Source organism: Ictalurus punctatus, chromosome 8 (assembly GCF_001660625.3).
Source record: "Ictalurus punctatus breed USDA103 chromosome 8, Coco_2.0, whole genome shotgun sequence".
Taxonomy (NCBI): domain Eukaryota; kingdom Metazoa; phylum Chordata; class Actinopteri; order Siluriformes; family Ictaluridae; genus Ictalurus; species Ictalurus punctatus.
The window spans coordinates 8,249,683-8,267,920 of NC_030423.2; the positions used below are offsets into that span (position 1 = coordinate 8,249,683).

An 18,238-nucleotide genomic window follows, 5' to 3' on the forward strand; every position below is an offset into this window, starting at 1 on the left:
GGCCCATTTTAACTGACTTCACCCTACTTGTTGATTAATGATGTTTTTATTTTGGTCCTTTTTCAGCAGGTATTCTATCACTTATGGTTAAAATGACATTTTTATATGGGAGGCATATTTTCTTCATGAATACCAATGTGGGAACAGCGTACTGCTTAATTTATATTATTATATTCAGATCTATAATTATGTTGAGATCTCAGGGTGGTGCAGTGGATGCCACTGCTCCTTCTCAGCTCCAGGGTCCCAGTTTGATACTAAGCTGAGCTAAGTGTCTCTGTGGAGTTTCACTTGATCTCCCCATGTCTGCATGAGTTTCCACAGTATGGGTTCTCTGAGCTCCTCTCAACTTTTAAGTATTCCTCGTATGTCAATTTTAACATAAAAAAATATATATATAAACAACAAAAAAAGAAACATCATCTCAGATTCACTGCTTTATTTCTAGCAAACTTCTTGATATGTGTAAATATTTGTATTAACATAAAAAGATTCAATAACTGAACAAGTTTCACAGACATTTGATGAACAGACATGGAATAATGAGTCCCTGAACAAAGTGGGGATCAATATCAAAAGTATCAGTCATTATCTGATAGTCTCCAGCTGCTTTAAGTACTACAGTGCATCTCATCCTCATGGACTGTACCAGATTTGTCAGTTCTTGCTGTGAGATGTTACTCCACTCTTCCACCAAGACATTTGCAAGTTCTCCATCACGTCTGGGGGGGACACATGGTTACGTGTAATTTTAGGCGTCTTACATTACAGACACTGCAGTTTATTGCTCTGGCCACATCTGCAGTCCTCATGCCTCCCTGAAGCTGGTCTATGGCATGTTCATGCAGGTGAGCAGGGATCCTACGCATCTTTCTTCTGGTGTTTTTCAGAGTCAGTAGAAAGGTCTCTTTGGTGTCATAAGTTACTCTAACTGTGACCTGAATTTTTACCACCTGTAAACTGTTTGTATCTTAAGGACTGTTCCACAGGTGCATGTGCAATAATTGTTTATAGTTCAGTGAACAAGAATGAAAAACATTGTTTAAACCCTTTCCAATAAAGATCTGTAAAGCTTATTTGGATTTTACAAAATTGTCTTTGAAATACAGTCTCCTGAAAAAGGGAAGTTTCTTTTTTTTGGCTGAGTTTATAATCTAACTGGTATAATCTGAGATATACAAAAGTCTATAAATAATCACAACAAATAGATTTTGCTACAATTTTTTTAATTGTGTATATACATAACAGGTAAAAATTCCTTGACTGAAATAAGAAATATGTAAGGCAATCTGAAACTGTATCATGTTATCACCACCACTATGCCATGCTATGATTTAATTTCCATTAAATTACAATACCACAGCTTAGTTCTCTTTGTCATTTACATAAACCAAAGTTGAGAGCTTCAGTCCGCTGCACTCCTTTAGTACCCCCCAGTAAAAAAAACCAGAAAACAGCAAGTAATTTGGCTGCAACCCCCCCAAAACACTTAAAAAGGATGTACAACCACAAACCACAGATTTTTAATGCTCTATCTAACAATGGATGTCCTGAACACAAATAAAATAATTAAAACACAACAGTAACAGAAGTGCTGTTAGTGTTCATTCTCAGTCCAGACTGAGCCACAATACCATAAAAAAAATTGAAAACAATATCAAATAATGTAATAATAATAATAATAATAATAATAATAATAATAAAAATAAAAAAACAACTTGTCTTTTTATTTTTAATTTTACACAGCACTTTGATTTGCTAAACACAGAACTATTCTGATCCATCTTCACTATGTGAAAGCGACCTCTGATATGGAGCCCTGAACCTGTTACAAAACAGAAACACAACATGAACTAAATACAACACAACATATTTACCATGCAAAGCATGCTATCATATTACCGTCTCACTGAACTCTAGATCATACTGTGGTATGGCTGAAACTTTTAGTCTCACCTTGAGTTCTGTAAAGAGCTGTACAGCTCGATTGAAGTCCCATTCATTCTGTTGTAGCCACCTGAGGGTACAAAGAGATGACAAAAAAATAAAAATAAAAAAAGTGATTCCCCCCCCAGATAACATACAGTCATGTGAAACAATAAGTACAGCCCATGGAATTTATTTTATATTTATTTTCACATATTTGGACAAGCAAACATTTAATCTTTGAAACAGTGCATGTGAGTAAATCTTCAAACATCTTGAAACTGAACGAATAATGCATAGAAGAGTGGTCAAAAATTCCAGCAAGCCGATGTCAGAGACTGGTGGAAAATTATGCAAAACGACTACAAGAAGTTATTTCTGCTAAAAAGGGCAATACAGTTTAATACTTCAATAAATTTCTAATTTATTAAAAAGTTACATTTATTCAAATGTTTGCTTGTCCAAACATGTCAAAAAAGCCAACAATTTTGGGGTGTACTTATTGTTTGTTCATCCCAAGGTAGATGATAAACCTTCAGGTGTTCAATGTACACATGTGCAAACACACAAACAAGTTTATTTCAGTGTACCATTTTACACAGTAAAAGTCATTTCTATCAAGATCTCTACTCACTTTTGGGACCAATCGAGATTCATCTGAGATTTCTGGGAGAAGGTGGAGATCATCTCCTGCTGGGTGGGAGAGTAGGAGGACACAGGGCTGCTGGACGGGGTCGGGGCGGGTGTGGCAAATGCACGGCGGATCTCTTCAGTGGTAGCGTTCCTCACAAATAGTTCATCATTGACTAAACATAGCCTACAAGAGCGAAAACACATACAATATAAATTAAGAACCCTTTTGGTTGCTTACAAAAAGAGAAAAGAGAAAAGTGATAAAGAGTGGACAGATCACCAGCCCAGGGCTGCCAGAGCAATGGGTGTGAGCTGGCATTTCACCCGGAGCTTTTCAAATTACTGGGGTGGTGACCCAGCGCTTTAGGCAATAACAGAATAACTGACTCGTTGAAAAAAAACAATCAAAACTTCCAGATCAGCTGGGGGGTGGACACTTCTCCTAAAGGGGATCTCTTATGAGCTATAAAAGGGTTAAAAGGGCTTCAAAAAGGTCACTGGGCTTAATGCGATAGTTCCCAAAAATGAAAATTCTGTCATCAATTACTCATCCTCATGTTGTTTCAAACTCATAAGACTTTCATTCATCTTCAGAACACAAACGAAGACAATTTTAATGAAACCGAGGATATTTCTGACCCTCCCATTTACAGTCGATGTAACCAAAACTTTCAAGTTCCAAAAAGTTCATAAAAGCATCATAAAAGTAATCCATGTGACTCCAGTGGTTTAATCCCAATGTTATGAAGCGATACAAATGATGTGTGTGCAAAAAAACGAAAATAAAGTCTTTATTCACAAAATATATCACTCCCGCATAGATCTCTGACACGCGTTCACGAGAGAACCACGACCCACGCGTGTTGTGTTGATGTGAGAGCGGACGTTTGTTTGTCGAGCAGACAAAAAACGCAAGTCCTCCTCTATGTCGAGGAGATTTGTTACAAAGATTGTTCTATGTGACTCAGTTTGTATACAGTGCAGCGTTTCCAGGTCCCGTTGATTCACGAGAACGCGAAAGCGGACGTTTCGAAAGTCTTATGGGTTTGGAATGACATGAGGGTGAGTAGTTGATGATAGAGTTAACATTTTTGGGTGAACTATCCCTTTAATAATCATGTGTTGAATCAGTTTTGCTAATGTTTAAATATTTTAAGTGACATATGTACATATTCTGAATAGATTAAAGGAATATTCTTCAAATTAAAAGTACACAAGGCTTGCTAGAAAATGTTTAAGTAAACGGTTATTACAGTGTCAGACAGCCTACTGTAGAATGCAAACATGTCTTCAATTTTTAAAACGCATTTTAGAATTAGTGCTGTCCAACTTCGTGAACTAATTTATTTCTGCTATTAGCTGACTGAGTAAAATTCAAAATTAAGTATGTGGGTCGAAACAAACCACTCTGCCTTCTATTAAAATGTGTGCTGTGCCCTGTTACTGTATTATAATCAGACCCTGGTGCCATATAGTGCTAAAAGCAAAATACATCATTAGTCTGGATGTTTTTATAAACAAATGAAAAAGCATCAAATTTTTCCCCAACACTTCTAGAGTAGTGGCATCACCCCTGCACTAGCCTGTGTATCTAGGTTCTGGGTCCAAGTTCAACAAGCTGCTGATATAGTGGTCAGCAGCATTTTTTCCCCCTCACTCTCAACTTGAAAACAAATTTATGTATGATTCATTTATGTCAGTGTGTATTAATGCACTTTTCTCTCTAACTAGCTTGTCATATCAATTACTCACTTACCAGTGCAGTAACCATTATAATACAATCAGGGTCACGGTGAATCCAGAGCCTGTGTGTGTGAGGTGGGAATACACCCTGGATGGGACGCTAGTCCATCACAAGGCACTGTACACGCTTATGTTCATACACTCATTCACCCCTAGGGTCAAGTGACAAAAGGTGAGTAAAAACAGCAAGACAGTTTTTCCTTACCCGTTATTCATGGCCGGTACTGCAACGAAGACCCGGGAGAAGGCACGAGTAGATTCTTTTGACTTGACGTCAACTAAAGGGAGCAGTAGAAGAATAAATATAGAAAAATAATAAATAGCTATATGAAGAACACAGAGGTCCACTCCATGTCATCTTTTGTAAACAGGCTATACTTACTGTCCTTGAACACCCCACTGACTGTAAACACCAGTAATGTTGGCTGCAGAGATAGAATCAATATTAAGAATACAGAACTGTACTAAGAATAAAGTTGTGTAACAAGCTAGAAAAATATACAGAGGTATACGAAATAAAACTGTAACTCACTGTGCATGTGTTGACATCCACATTGAAAGAGGCCAAGTCATGCTGGGTTTTGGGCAGTTCATTCAGGAAGGCAACTACGTTCAGTCGAGTGTGCTTCAATACACGGAACCGCGTCACTGCGGGGAAGATCAAAAGCAGAGAAATGTCAGATTATCAGCTAAACTTAATCAGTTATTGGTCAGCACTCACTGCTATGCCTCCTGGCAAATCCCACGAAATATCATATCCTCATCTGCACTATGCAGAACCAAACATTTTGGACTGTTTTGCCAATTAGTCGCATCCTGACACAGGGTACTGCAGTTATAATGAAGGAGTAGGATAATCTACATTCAAATAATATTCAACACTATAAGAAAGGCACTAAAAGTACATATTAAGCACCAAATACAAAACCAGGCCAAACTGATCATATCAACTTAAAATTTTTTTTTTACCAACATAACATCTGTATATTAATGCCACGTTCAACAAACGCTCCTAACGTGGAATTTCTGATTTAAGCACTTTCATTACTATTGTAATGAGTTTATAGTAGTATTTACTTTAGAATAATCAACACAGACACAGTTGATTAAAACTTAAACTCATGATCACTAATGTTAGCTGGCGACTTGTTGCTAACAAAACACACTTTCATGGAGGCATCCATGTTTTCCCCCCGTTTGTAGCCTGAATATGACGCAATTCTGTGTTCCCATTTCAGAGTTAAGTAGAACGCGGCATACAAAATCATACATCCTACTTCACTTCTGTATCTTGTTTAAAAACACAGTTTTTTTGGAAATACTTACCAGGGTCTTTAATTCTCTTAATGTTGCGATTGTGATTGTGATATTCTTCCAAGTTAGACCTGTGACAGCAGAAAAGCCAAGTTAATGAGGGAAAGAGACAAAGATATGACTTCCTGCATTTAATACTCAGAGGGACAAAGAGCAGTGAATTTACTCTGAAGCAATTAAAGGGATAGGGAATCACCCATGAACTTTCAGTTAATATATATGGTCATTTTTATATTTATGTCTCTTGGTGTGTCTCAATCAGCTCCCTAGCTCTGTAGATTGTGAATCAGTATATCTTGTACATGTGTTCGGGCACTGGTAAGGACCCTGGATGACTACACTTTGGGACACTGATAACTCAGTTTCTGTCCACATGACTCCTGTTGTAAAACATCACTGAAAATGAAAAACATAAAAATAATTACGTTTCATATGTCATACAACTTTGTTAGCTTAATTACATTTACATTACATTTATGGCATTTGGCAGACAACCTTATCCATAGTGAATTACATATATCTCACCGGAGCAGTTGAGGGTCTTGCTCAAGGGCCCAGCAGTGGTAGCTTGGTGGTGCTGGGATTTGAACTCATCACCTTCTGGTCAGAAGTCCAATGTCTTAACCACTGCGCTACCACTGCCACTTAATCTCCTTTTATAAATGGGAAGTGTTCAGAAATTAACCGATTCAAACTCATGTTAATTACTAATTTGTATACACCTTCCATCAATTAAAGTGGCTGATTACACCCAAATAAAGTACAGCTTTACGATAGGATTTTCCTGGATAAAGACATGGGCCACAAAGCAGGTATGGGATCTCATTGTTGAAAAATATCAATCAGGAGAGGGTTAAAAGGCATTGTATATCCCATGGAACACTGTAAAGACAATAATCAACAGGTGGAGAAAATATGGCACGACAGTGACACTACCAAGAACAGGTTGTTCCTCTAAAATTGATGAGAAGATCAGGAGAAAACTGGTCAGGGAAGCTACCAAGAGGCCTAGAGCAACATTAAAATAATTGCAGCAGCTTCTGGCAACTAAAAAAAAAAACACCAAAAGAACACCATTCCCACAGGGAAGCATGGAGGTGGCGGCAGCATCATACGTTGGGGTTGTTTTCTTCAGCTGGAACTAGGGCTTTAATCAGGGTGGAGCGAATAATTAAATATCACTAAAGTGCCAAATACCAGTCAATTTTTGTGCACAACCTTAAGGTCTCTGATAAAACACTTAAGACGAAGAGGAATTTCACCTTTCAGTATGACAACGGCCCAAAGCAAACCTCCAGATCCACAAAGGAATGGCTTCACCAAAACAAGACCAAGGGTTTGGAATGGCCCAAACCTAAAACCAATAAAAAAAATCTTTGGGGTGACCTGACTAGGACTGTGCACACAAGATGCCCAGCCAATTTGACAGAGTTAGAATGCTTGTCCAAGGATGAATATGGTAAAATATTGCTAAGTCAAGCTGTACCAAACAGATTGACTCTTAATCAAAAGATAAAATCTAAAGCTGCTTCAACCAAGTATTAGTTTACGGGTGTGCACACTTATTCAACACAACTGCAGAGATAGGCTTATTGTTTTTCACTTTAATTAATAGATAAAAATTTTACAATAAAGGTAGAAAAGTTTGTCATGATTTATCTGGGTTTAATTTTTTTATATCACAAAAACCTGCCCTTTTAACAAGGGTGTGTAGACTTTTTATATCCACTGTAAATAATCATTTGAAAGCTACAACGATAACAAGCTACTTACATTTGAAGACAAAGTTGGCCGAGAGTTCGTCCCCCTTTTTTTTTTTTTTTTTTTCCCCGAGCTGAGAGGCTTCAGAAAACATCATTCCATAACATAATTTCCAGTAAGGGAACATAGTGGGCATCGATGCTCCCCGATTTTTGCAGTACATTGTGGGATTATTTTTAGGGAGCAAACTTTCCAATGCACTGGAAGGATTTTGCGATTGAGACAGCCCTTAAAATGCCCGTCTCCCTGATCAGTGCCCTGACTACTGAACTAGGGGGCTGATTGAGACAGACCATCTAATTTTTATTATCATAAGTTTTAGAAGCATCATAGCGGCTTCATAATTGTGTTTGCTACTTTTAATCTTGTACTATGATTTATGATGTTCTGTGAATACTGAAAAAAATGAACATAAAGTACATTTTAAAAAAAGAAAAAAATAAGATGTACTTGGAGAGGTTGTACATGGAAGAGGGAAGGCTGAGGGAGAAGCAGGCCTCATCATGATATGCCTCCAGCAGAGGCTGTCTGTTTCCCGAGTCATACAAGCTGTAGTATCTATCACACAAAAGAGATGTAGATTCTGTTACAGTGGCTATAACGATCACTTGGGTGGTAAAGCAGTATTGTTCATTCAAAGTGAACAATTATTCATTCATCTTCAGCAACCACTTTATCCTAGACAGGGTATCCTCCACGGGATCTGGAGTCTATCCCGGGAACACTGCATGAAAGACGGGAATATACCGTGGATGGTACACTAGTCCATTGTACCATGCATGCACACATTCACAACTAGGGGCAATTTAGATTCGCCTATCCACCTACTGGCATGTTTTTGGGAGATAGGATGAAACCAGAGGAAGCCCACACAGCCAAGGAAAAAACATGAAAAACTCCACACAGACAGTAAGCCGAGCTCAGGTTTGGGCTGGGATCCTGGAGCTGCTAGATGGCAACACTATCCTCTGTGCCACTGTGCTACCAGTGAGCAATCAACTATGCTTAGAGTCGATAGGTGCATAGACTTACTGGTGCAGAAATCGCAGAATGAATTCTTGGACTTCAGCTGAAACAAAGTAGCTGCCCTGAACCGGAAAGAAATGTGCACAACATTAAAACACAGAATAGGTCATATTTATGCGAAATCTTTTCAAGAAGCAGATGACGCACCTTTGAAGAAGGAACTGCAGTGCGGGTTTCAACGTCAAAACCTATCGGCGCAGGAAGACTGTGGCCGTCCTACATAAAATGAGAATCCGCGCATTAGGCTCAAGCCAGTCAGCTGTCAAGTCAGTTAACTACTGTAGCAGTGAAACAGCACACTACAGACCAGGAATTTGACAGCAATTTAATTAATTTGTAAACGTGGTTACTCATTTAAAAGACTACTGATTAGAAGAAGCTATTAGTGCCAATCTAATTTATTTACACACTTGTCAAAGGTAGGAGACGTGCTTTTACTTTACTTTTAATCTTGTAACTGTAATTGAGCTAGACACACCACCAACTGCTGTCTATTCAGGGTCAGGTTTTAACATTTCATCCTAGACCAATGAATGATTGACATGGAGCACAGAACTGAACACGAGTAACATGGTTTCCTCTTAGCACTGATGTTTAATAGATGTTACAGATAAAAGCAGAATAACTTTAAATGAAGAGAAGAGAAAGGAAGAATGAGGAAAGGGGAAAGAAAGCTAACAGAAAACTAGAGAAAAAGCTCTCACCAGTTTGAGGAGCCTGGGGAATCGTCCACGAATAGCACTGTCAAAACGAACAAGAAAGACAACATTGCATAAGGGTGTTTTAGTTCAAGCCAAGGCCTTTACTATTGCACTCTCGTTAACACCCACACACACTAAAATAAATTAATAAATTATATCAGCTGATTGAAATCGTAGCTTTAAGAATAATTACATTTCAAAATCTTGCTATTCTACACCTAGTTTTGGATTACATGATACATTTCCTGCTCATCCTCTGTCAGTGTGTCACGTAGACACCATTTATGTTACACTGCAATAAAGTTAAACCCAGAGTTTACTTACCACCAACCAGCTACACCCAAATACACGGAGAAACAAACTAAAACCCAGAGCCTCTAGTGAAAGGCAGGTTGTATGTGAAACACCGTATATACGTGCAATTTACGCATATAGAATATGTATTTAGTAGCAAAGGAAGGATTGTGAGGACAGAAATTCACACCATAAAGTTGACCTCTGTAGCTCCACTATAGAAGTTAGCTCCCTCATCATCTCTCAAGTCATTATATTATGACTGCGTTAACACAGCAAGCTCGTAGATTGCAACTGCAATTCTGAGAAGATATGTTTTAGCTTTAGCTCCATTTCAAAGACAGCCGAGGGGATAGCTGGTAGGTCGTAAACATACTAGTTTTGCACCTTCTTTCACCGTTACTCATTATTATCATTATTACTGAGTTTTCTCCATGCACCTCTTTTCTGAAGATTCTCAGTGATCTCTCGATCGATCGCAGGAATGTTGTGAAAAGTTTGGACCACTTATTGCACAAAATACTGGCATGTATTTTAGCACATTACATGTACATTAGTGTTGGATGTCCTAGTTTGATTCTTTACAACCAATGTGGTTTTACTTTTACTCTGTTCTACGTTGAAGTCCAGTGCATTTCTTCCATTCAGGAAGAATTCTTTTCTGGCCAGTTATCACGACTGTAACTGCCTCAGGTTGCCCCATGTGCAAAATGTGGGATCTTACCCATCATTGGCTAACCAGTCCTCTCAACTGGCCGACAGCACTGATGTGGTTAGAACAGCATAATGACAGTGGGGCTAAAGTAAAACGAGGTATCAACATTGGAATAGATTTTTTTTTAATCTCTGTTTTGTCGATATTTCTATCCAAATAGAGGGGTGTAAATATACATCATATCATAATATAAAACCATTCAACTGTCTTGAAACAAAAGCGAACATTAGACGAAATTAAATAATTAGATGATAACTATCTTGTTAACATCTATAGTGGAAGCAATCAACTTTTGGATTTTGACTAAGGTGGCAGAAATGACTCAATGAAGCACAGAGAAAGTATAAAGAGCTGAAAACAAAAATCTTGGACTGAGACGTGATATTTATATTATTTGCCAAATGGAGAAGACACAAATACCAGTCCAGTTCTAAGAACCAGGATCCTTGAATACTTTAAACTTAGTGCAAAAGTATCCTCGTTTTTATATTTGTATCATTTCACTAACTCTCATCCATTAACACATCACAGGCTAAACGGTATTGTGCTGTATGCACTTTGTATGCCCCTTTAATGTTACCTTATAATTATAATAAGATAATATCATATTATCTTATAGAATAACCGAGTTAGTGTACTTTGCCTTTAAGGTTCATGAACTCCTGTACTATATGAACTTATAAACCTCTGTATTATAAACCTCCTAAATACAGGAGGTCAATTATATTACTGGGATGGTATTTTTGAAAACCAACCACAGCATGACATGAACCTAGAGGCAGGCTGCATTTCCTATGTCTTTCCTCTCAAACCTTCGCACCTACCTAGCCTATCTTAATACAGCTGTGTGGTCAAAACCACTGACCTGATATATGTTGCCTTGTCTGTAAAGTGATCACACAGAGGATTGAGATCCAGCCACAGCTCTGTTAGTTTCAAGCTCTTCAGCTTATCCAGCTCCCGCTCAGACTTCAACTATGATGGAAGCACAGTAGGAGAAACCATAAATTCATTCTACTTCTCGAGCCCACATGGCTAAATTCATATCATGCTAAAGTACATAATGAAATGAGAACTGACTGGAATAATTCAATTTAAATGCATCCTGTTTTAATGAATAGTTGGAAGATTGTGTTTAAATAGTGATGCATCACCTCGTTATGGGACAGGTTGAGAGTCGTTAGATTGGGAGCTATGTTCACCAGCTCTGTAAGGTCATCCAGTTTGTAGAGCTTGTTATTGCTTAGGTTTAGCGCAGTTAGCTAAAGACAACACAATAGTGAGAGATGGACTGTTAAATCAGTTACTTCTGGCTTTAATGACTTTGTATTTCAGGGTCCCATTATGATGGACCATATGATAGAGGTGTTTGTAGGAGTTTTTTTTAAATTCCACACACGCAAATGTGCAACAATCCCACCCACCCATGCAGACACCCTTGACCGATCCCGCCTACCCACGTATACACCCTTGACCAATCCGATTAGTAATATAAACACCTGTAACACAGACCAAAACAGTTCCTGAAGAGGACTGTATAAATGTGGTGCTCAGTGAGCCCAATACATGCCAATATTAAAAAAACTAGCCTCTCTCTCTCTCTCTCCTGTGACTTTTTTTGTTGAGTCCAGTGGGATCCTAGTCCAGACAGTCAAGGTAAACACCTCTACCATATAATAGATACACACACACACACACATTATATATATTATATATATATATATATATATATATATATATATATATACACATACATACATACATATATATATACATATATATATATATATATATATATATATATATATATATATATATATATATATATATACACACACACACATACATACACACACACACATATACATATATATATATATATATATATATATATATATATATATATATTATATAAACATTTCAAACAAGTATCTTGAGTGCCCACCTTTGTTCATAGTTAAATACTACAATATAGGTTGCAGTGGCTTATGAGCCTCTGCTTATGTGGTATAGACTCAGTATAATATTCCTATCTTAATTCTTTAATTTTCATTTTCTATGCAACATTGTAAACACGAGCCACTTAAGTGCTGCATAACAAAACAGTGAACTTGGCAATAGTAGCTGGTAAGTAAACTGTCCTGACAAAATACCACTGCTATAAATATACTGTGAGACAAGCTGTGCATGTGCTTCTCATAAGTGTATCAGTTAGCCACTGACAGCAGTATTCAGTTCTGTGAAATCTGTGCGAGGCTTTACAAACACACAGCTAGCTTACCTTAGTCGTAAGTACATTAAATGCAATGCCTTTTTCACACCTTTTATAAGCATGTATAAGGGAAAAGACCAGGCATATAATTCAGACTAGGTGAGTTTTTGTGAAATGCAGTCTTACTTGTGGGATATTCTCTTTAATGATCTTCATCACAGCCTCCATACAGCTCCTCCTACTCAAAATCACATCGATGTTCTGAGAGATCAAATCTGAGAAAGACATCATGTCAACAATTTCACACACATGCTACTCACTGGTAGTGTCTGATCAACATTTATTTATTTATTTTTTACCATCTAGGCACTTTAAGAATGACATGAATAGTACAAACATGCATTTGGTGATATTTATCTAATCTAAGGAGGACATACCTTGATCGCTGCGAATGCTGTTCAGGTCAAGAAATTGCTCTGAGGTATCAAATCGCTTGGACATGCATTGCTGTGAAAATGATCAGATTTAAATCAATATAAGTGAGTTTCTGAATTATGTTTCTGTTTTTTTTTTTTTTTTTTTTTTTTTTTTTTTTTAAAATGTTAAATGCATAAAGCCTTTCACCTTTAAGTGTTCAAAGTCCTGGTCTTTCAGGTCACTCCGGAGGAAGGATGGTGGAGAACAGGGGTTAGTGATCACAACGACCTAAATGCAGAACATTTAAAAAACAAAGATATAAATCACCTATTAATGCTATTTGACATAGGAATGATCACATTTATTAAATATCATTCAACTATTCAAACACCCAATACTCAGTGCAGCACAAAGTTGTTGAAAATCAAGTATCATGCCTTATATCCTTCATTATCTGTGATCCTGCGAGACAGACTGCGCAGGGCACTGGCAGTGTTGTCATCCTCTACATAGAACTGCACTTTCTGCCCCTCCATGGAATACTGTACAAATCAAGGAAGAAAAAAAAACAAAACAAAAAAAAAATGGAAGAGTAGAATAAACACAACGGTTCACCATTTACAGTTTAACCTTATCTGGACTATTAAACCCGTCATCATTTACTCACATGTACTGGAGTAAAAGGTATGGGGCAGAGATTCTGCAGAGACCTCAAAAGCCAGCTCTTATCATATTTCTTGCCATAAGGGATCTGTTAAAGAGCAACCATTCTTCAAATCTACTGACTTTATAAAGAAGAGGAAGAGCAACATTATTTAGCACAATTTCACCATACCGTTATTTTGTGCCAGGTTTTGGATTTTCCTGAGATTGGTGCACCTCCTTGTCTTTCTGCATTGCCTAATAACTGACTTCCTCCACCTGGCCTGTACCGCCAGACTCCTCCACTTCTGTCTCGAGCAATTCGGCCATCTCCTCGTCGGTTGGCCCGGCCACATGGGTTCCTAAAGAAATAACTTAGATTAATCCATTTAATTTGCAGCTATGTCACATACACTATATGGCCAAAAGTTTGTGGAAACCTGAGAAATCACACCCATATAATAATCACCCTACTCCATATTTAGTCACCCATTACTGTTATAATAACTTCTGCCATTCTGAGAAGACTTTCCACTAGATTCTGGAGCTTGAATGTGGAGATTTACCTATTCAGCCATGAGAGCACTAGTAAAGTCAGGTAATGATGTTAAGTGAGGAAGCCCGAGGTGCGGTCGGCGTTCCAATTCATCCCAAAGGTGTTCATGTTTGGGCTCCTTAGTTCCAGTGAAGGAAAATTGTAATGCTACAGCATACACAGATGTTCTAGACAATTGTGTGCTTCCAACATTGTGGTAACAGTTTGAGGAAGACCTACATATGGGTGTGATGGTCAGGTGTCCACATATTTTTGGCCATATAGTGTACATGAACCAAACAGCATCTCGTTTAAAAGTACTAAACTTTAAAAAAAAAAAAAAATAAAATAAAAAGAAATAAATAAAAATTTATCAGCAATAGAGAAATTCATAATCCAAGTAATCAATTTTTCCTAACTCTATTCATACAAAAATGATAACAGAATTAGTGCATCCACACACACACATATACGCACAATCTCCCCTGGAAAGTCCCATCCTGGCCACAGTTCATGTTGACATCTCCAGCTTCATCCAGAAACCTGCCCGAGGAACCAGGGCCGAAGCCTCCTGCGGGACCCCCTCGTGGTCTCTGATGTACACGTTCGTTGTACACGCGTCCCCTGGGTGGCCCATGACTTTTACGGTTACGGAACTGAGGGCCACCCACTCGGTCATCATGCTCTGATCCACAAAAAAAGTAGCAAAGCATTAGTCAGTTCTGTTTATGCATTGGACTAACCCAGAACACATTTTGCATTGCAGTGTACTGATTTTACACTTACACAGGGCTTATTGGGGAGTGATGGGACTTGGGGATAGGTTAACATGGTAACAGCACTAACAAGGACTGTTGTTAAGCAACCTGTTATTGCAATGAAAGAAACTCTTGAGGCAAAAAAAAACAACAAAAAAACAAACAAACAAACAAAAAAAAAACAGTAGTGGTAAAAAAAAAAAGCAGAACAATCTTAAGGAACACAAAAATTACACTGCATTAGACACAATTAAAAAAAAAAATTCTAATAAATTATGAGAGATTTCATATAGTGCGTGCCAGCGGTTTTTAGACCGAAGTCTGGGGAACCCCAAGGGTCTGTGAAGCAAAGCCAGGTGGCTTGTGATTATACTGTTACAGTGGAAGAAATCACAACCCACAGTTATTATATTTATTGCAGAGTTCTTACAGTTATTAGTTAAAATATTTGAACAATGTGTCATTTTTTAAAGAGTTTGAGTATGTTCATAAAATAAGCCTGTACTAAGCAGATTTCACAGTTAAAGGGGTTTCTGAGAAGATGTTTGGAAATCCCTGGTGTACACACACACACACACACACACACACACACAGGCATGTCAAGCAAACCCGAGCGTGTGGATTTTTGTATGAATAATAAATCCCCAGAACAACATTCATAATAATTTGTAACAAAATCACCATGTTTCAAACATAGACCAGAGTACTTTCTAATGTGACATCTTGTTTAATTGGAGTTGCTTTCTAATGTGAGACAGCGCTTACTTTACAAACCGACGTCACTGGCATGACGTTGGACGTTCGATATTCGGAAATTGGAAAACCTTACACCATCTAGTGAAGTGCTGAACTGAATAAATTCAGTAAGTACTCAACATACTAATGATACAGTAGTGGAGAAAAAACAGCAAGTGAATGAACAGCATGGGATTCATTTTTGTTTACCCGAAAAGCTGACATCGATCCAGACTTCTCTGACAGCATGGACTTCCTTCAAACCTAAACAAGGAGGAAACCCAAACATCAACACAGTGTTTTGACTTACCATTGTAGTAGCGGCCAAAGTCCGCCATTATCCGGAACTAAAAACACCGCCAGCTTGATAAGATGACTATTTCTGCACATCCAAAATAAAAATGCACTGCGATTTTGCTCCAGATACGAAATAATCAAACCTCACGATCAAATATTAGCTGTCGGTGAAGGTGAACACTGCAAACAACTCCACAAACCAGTGTTTCCAGGGGAACATCATTAACCGTCACACCCGGTGGGCGGTAACTTCCGGGTCCCCTCTACTTATTTTTTGTTAAAAATTAATCGTTATTTTGAATAATAACTTACTCGTCATTGCTTTCTCCTTTTTTCAAAATGTCAAAATGAACGTTCTTAATGCCTTAACATTAATAAGAATGTTCTGTGTGTGCCATATAAGCACAATGAAACCTGTAAACCAATTTAAAAGTTTCACTTGAAACAAACGTTAACAAGCGCAAGTGCCACGTCACGTGGTCCACTCTTTCCTTACCACTGTAAATATAACTAACCGCCAACAAAGGAATAAATAAACAGCTAATTAAGTGTTTTTAAGTGTTTCGCGTGTCAAATCGTATAAAACATTTTTTATTTTTTTTTTACCCCCATTTAGTTTTCACGTGCGTTTCTTTTCAATTTTTTTGTGTTTCCCAACATTTTATGTTCATATTACATAAAACTTGTCAATTTTAACCGTTTTACTGCTTATTAATGTGAATATATATATATATATACATTTCATTTAAACATTGCTTCAAGATAGTTAGCGAGATTATTTGTTTACCTTCTGAGCGAAAGTGTTTAACCACAGCGAGATTGCACTTCTTTCCACGGGAAAACATCTTGTTTAATTGGAGTTGCTTTCTAATGTGAGACAACGCTTACTTTACAAACCGACGTCACTGGCATGACGTTGGACGTTCGATATTCGATATTGGCGGATATACGTCAATTAAGGGACCGTCACTAAAGTTACCTACGACTTTATTATTGTTCTTTGTTATTGTTGTTATTTGTTCTAACTTCAATAGCATTTGAAGGGAATGACTTACAGTCATATAACCAACTGTAAATTGTTCATGGTAGGTGTCAGCAACGATGCACAACTTTTAGATTTTGATATTTAATAAAATAAACTATTAAATCATATAGAAAATTATGAATCACATGAAAATGTATCACTTGAATATGAAACTCATGAATGTGAATCTCATGAAAATGAATCACATGTAAATGAATCATACGTAAATGAATCACATGTTAATGAATCACATGTTAATGAATCACATGTAAATGAATAAATAAATTAAAGACAATCATATATAAAATTTGCCATGTATTTTATTACTGCATGGGCTCATACACAAAATATACCATTATTTAAAGCGCAATAACATTTGAAGGGAGTGACGTACAGTCATGAACTAACTGTAAAGTGTTCGTCTAGGTGTCAGGTATGAAGCACAGGTTTTACATTTTTGATATTTAATAAAATAAACTATTCCATCACATGTAAATTATATATATATATATATATATATATATATATATATATATATATATATATATATATATATACACACACACACACACACAAACAACCAACTGTAAAGTGTTCAACTAGGTGTCAGGTATGAGACACACCTTTTATATTTTTGATCTTTAACCCTACAATGCATGAACCAAAAAAACGTTCACGAATGCATAAAGGGGGTCAAAATTACCCGTACTGGATTGAATAGTGTTCTTCAAAAAATAGACATCCTATTAATGAAATAATTTATATATATATATATATATATATATATATATATATATATATATATATATATATATATATATATATACGCACACACACACAAAAAAAACACAAAAGGCAGTTTTTCAGATACACCCATTTTGTTCAGCATCTTGCAAAATCTCAGGAGGAGATTTTGCTTTAAAGGACTCCAACAAAAGGGGGAGGTCCCTATCAGGGCTGTAGGGAATCGTGGCAGATGGAGGTGCCTCACCCCTTTCAGAAAGGTTTATGGACCTCCATAGAGGTGCCACCCACTTGTTGCTGTCTAGCAGTCCTTGGAGAGAAGTTAGTGCTTTGGAAATCAGGGGCAAAAGTCGCCTGATGCAGAAGGATTGCATGTAGTGAAGACTGGAAGACTGGCTTCTATATGTTTATGTTATATGCCTGGTGGCTGGTGGGATTTAATACAAAAAATACAGGTATCATTGGCAAGCATGTGGCCCCCAACCAGCTCAAGATACATCATATTCGTTGGAACACACAACACAGAGTTCAGGTATGGGTGAGCTGTCTGTCAAAATCCGTCTTTAATACTCTCAATAAAATCCTTACACTGTGGCATGGTGAATTTCATCATGACTGGTGGTGTGATACAGCTCATTTGGTGCTGTTTATTTCAAAGCACTATCCAATCCTACTCTGGATGCCACCATTTTAAGACTGGCTGCCATGGCTAGTTGAGAGCCTTTAAGCTAGCAGGGAACAACCCAGACCCATTTTTAAAC

The 18,238-nt window shown here is 37.4% G+C and overlaps 1 protein-coding gene across 2 annotated transcripts; it reads right to left on the bottom strand.

The window, feature by feature from the left end:
• Positions 1 to 1,209: 1,209 nt before the first annotated feature.
• On the bottom strand, positions 1,210 to 16,625 carry LOC108269322 (nuclear RNA export factor 1). 2 transcript variants are annotated; one of them, XM_017475130.3, is made up of 22 exons: positions 16,497 to 16,625; positions 15,623 to 15,676; positions 14,397 to 14,604; positions 13,578 to 13,746; positions 13,410 to 13,493; positions 13,180 to 13,284; positions 12,950 to 13,030; positions 12,763 to 12,832; positions 12,512 to 12,600; positions 11,268 to 11,375; positions 10,979 to 11,088; positions 9,108 to 9,144; positions 8,551 to 8,619; positions 8,410 to 8,465; positions 7,828 to 7,935; positions 5,629 to 5,687; positions 4,835 to 4,950; positions 4,685 to 4,727; positions 4,508 to 4,580; positions 2,561 to 2,743; positions 1,957 to 2,017; positions 1,210 to 1,825 (listed from the first exon to the last, which is right to left on the bottom strand). In XM_017475130.3, exons 1-22 carry the CDS (start codon positions 16,552 to 16,554, stop codon positions 1,790 to 1,792), a joined length of 1,977 nt encoding a protein of 658 aa, XP_017330619.1. In that variant the 5' UTR covers positions 16,555 to 16,625; the 3' UTR covers positions 1,210 to 1,789. The 2 variants fall into 2 exon arrangements, with proteins under 2 accessions (XP_017330619.1, XP_017330620.1); XM_017475131.2 differs by lacking the exons at positions 15,623 to 15,676; positions 16,497 to 16,625 and adding an exon at positions 15,723 to 15,936.
• Between the last annotated feature and the right edge of the window lie 1,613 nt (positions 16,626 to 18,238).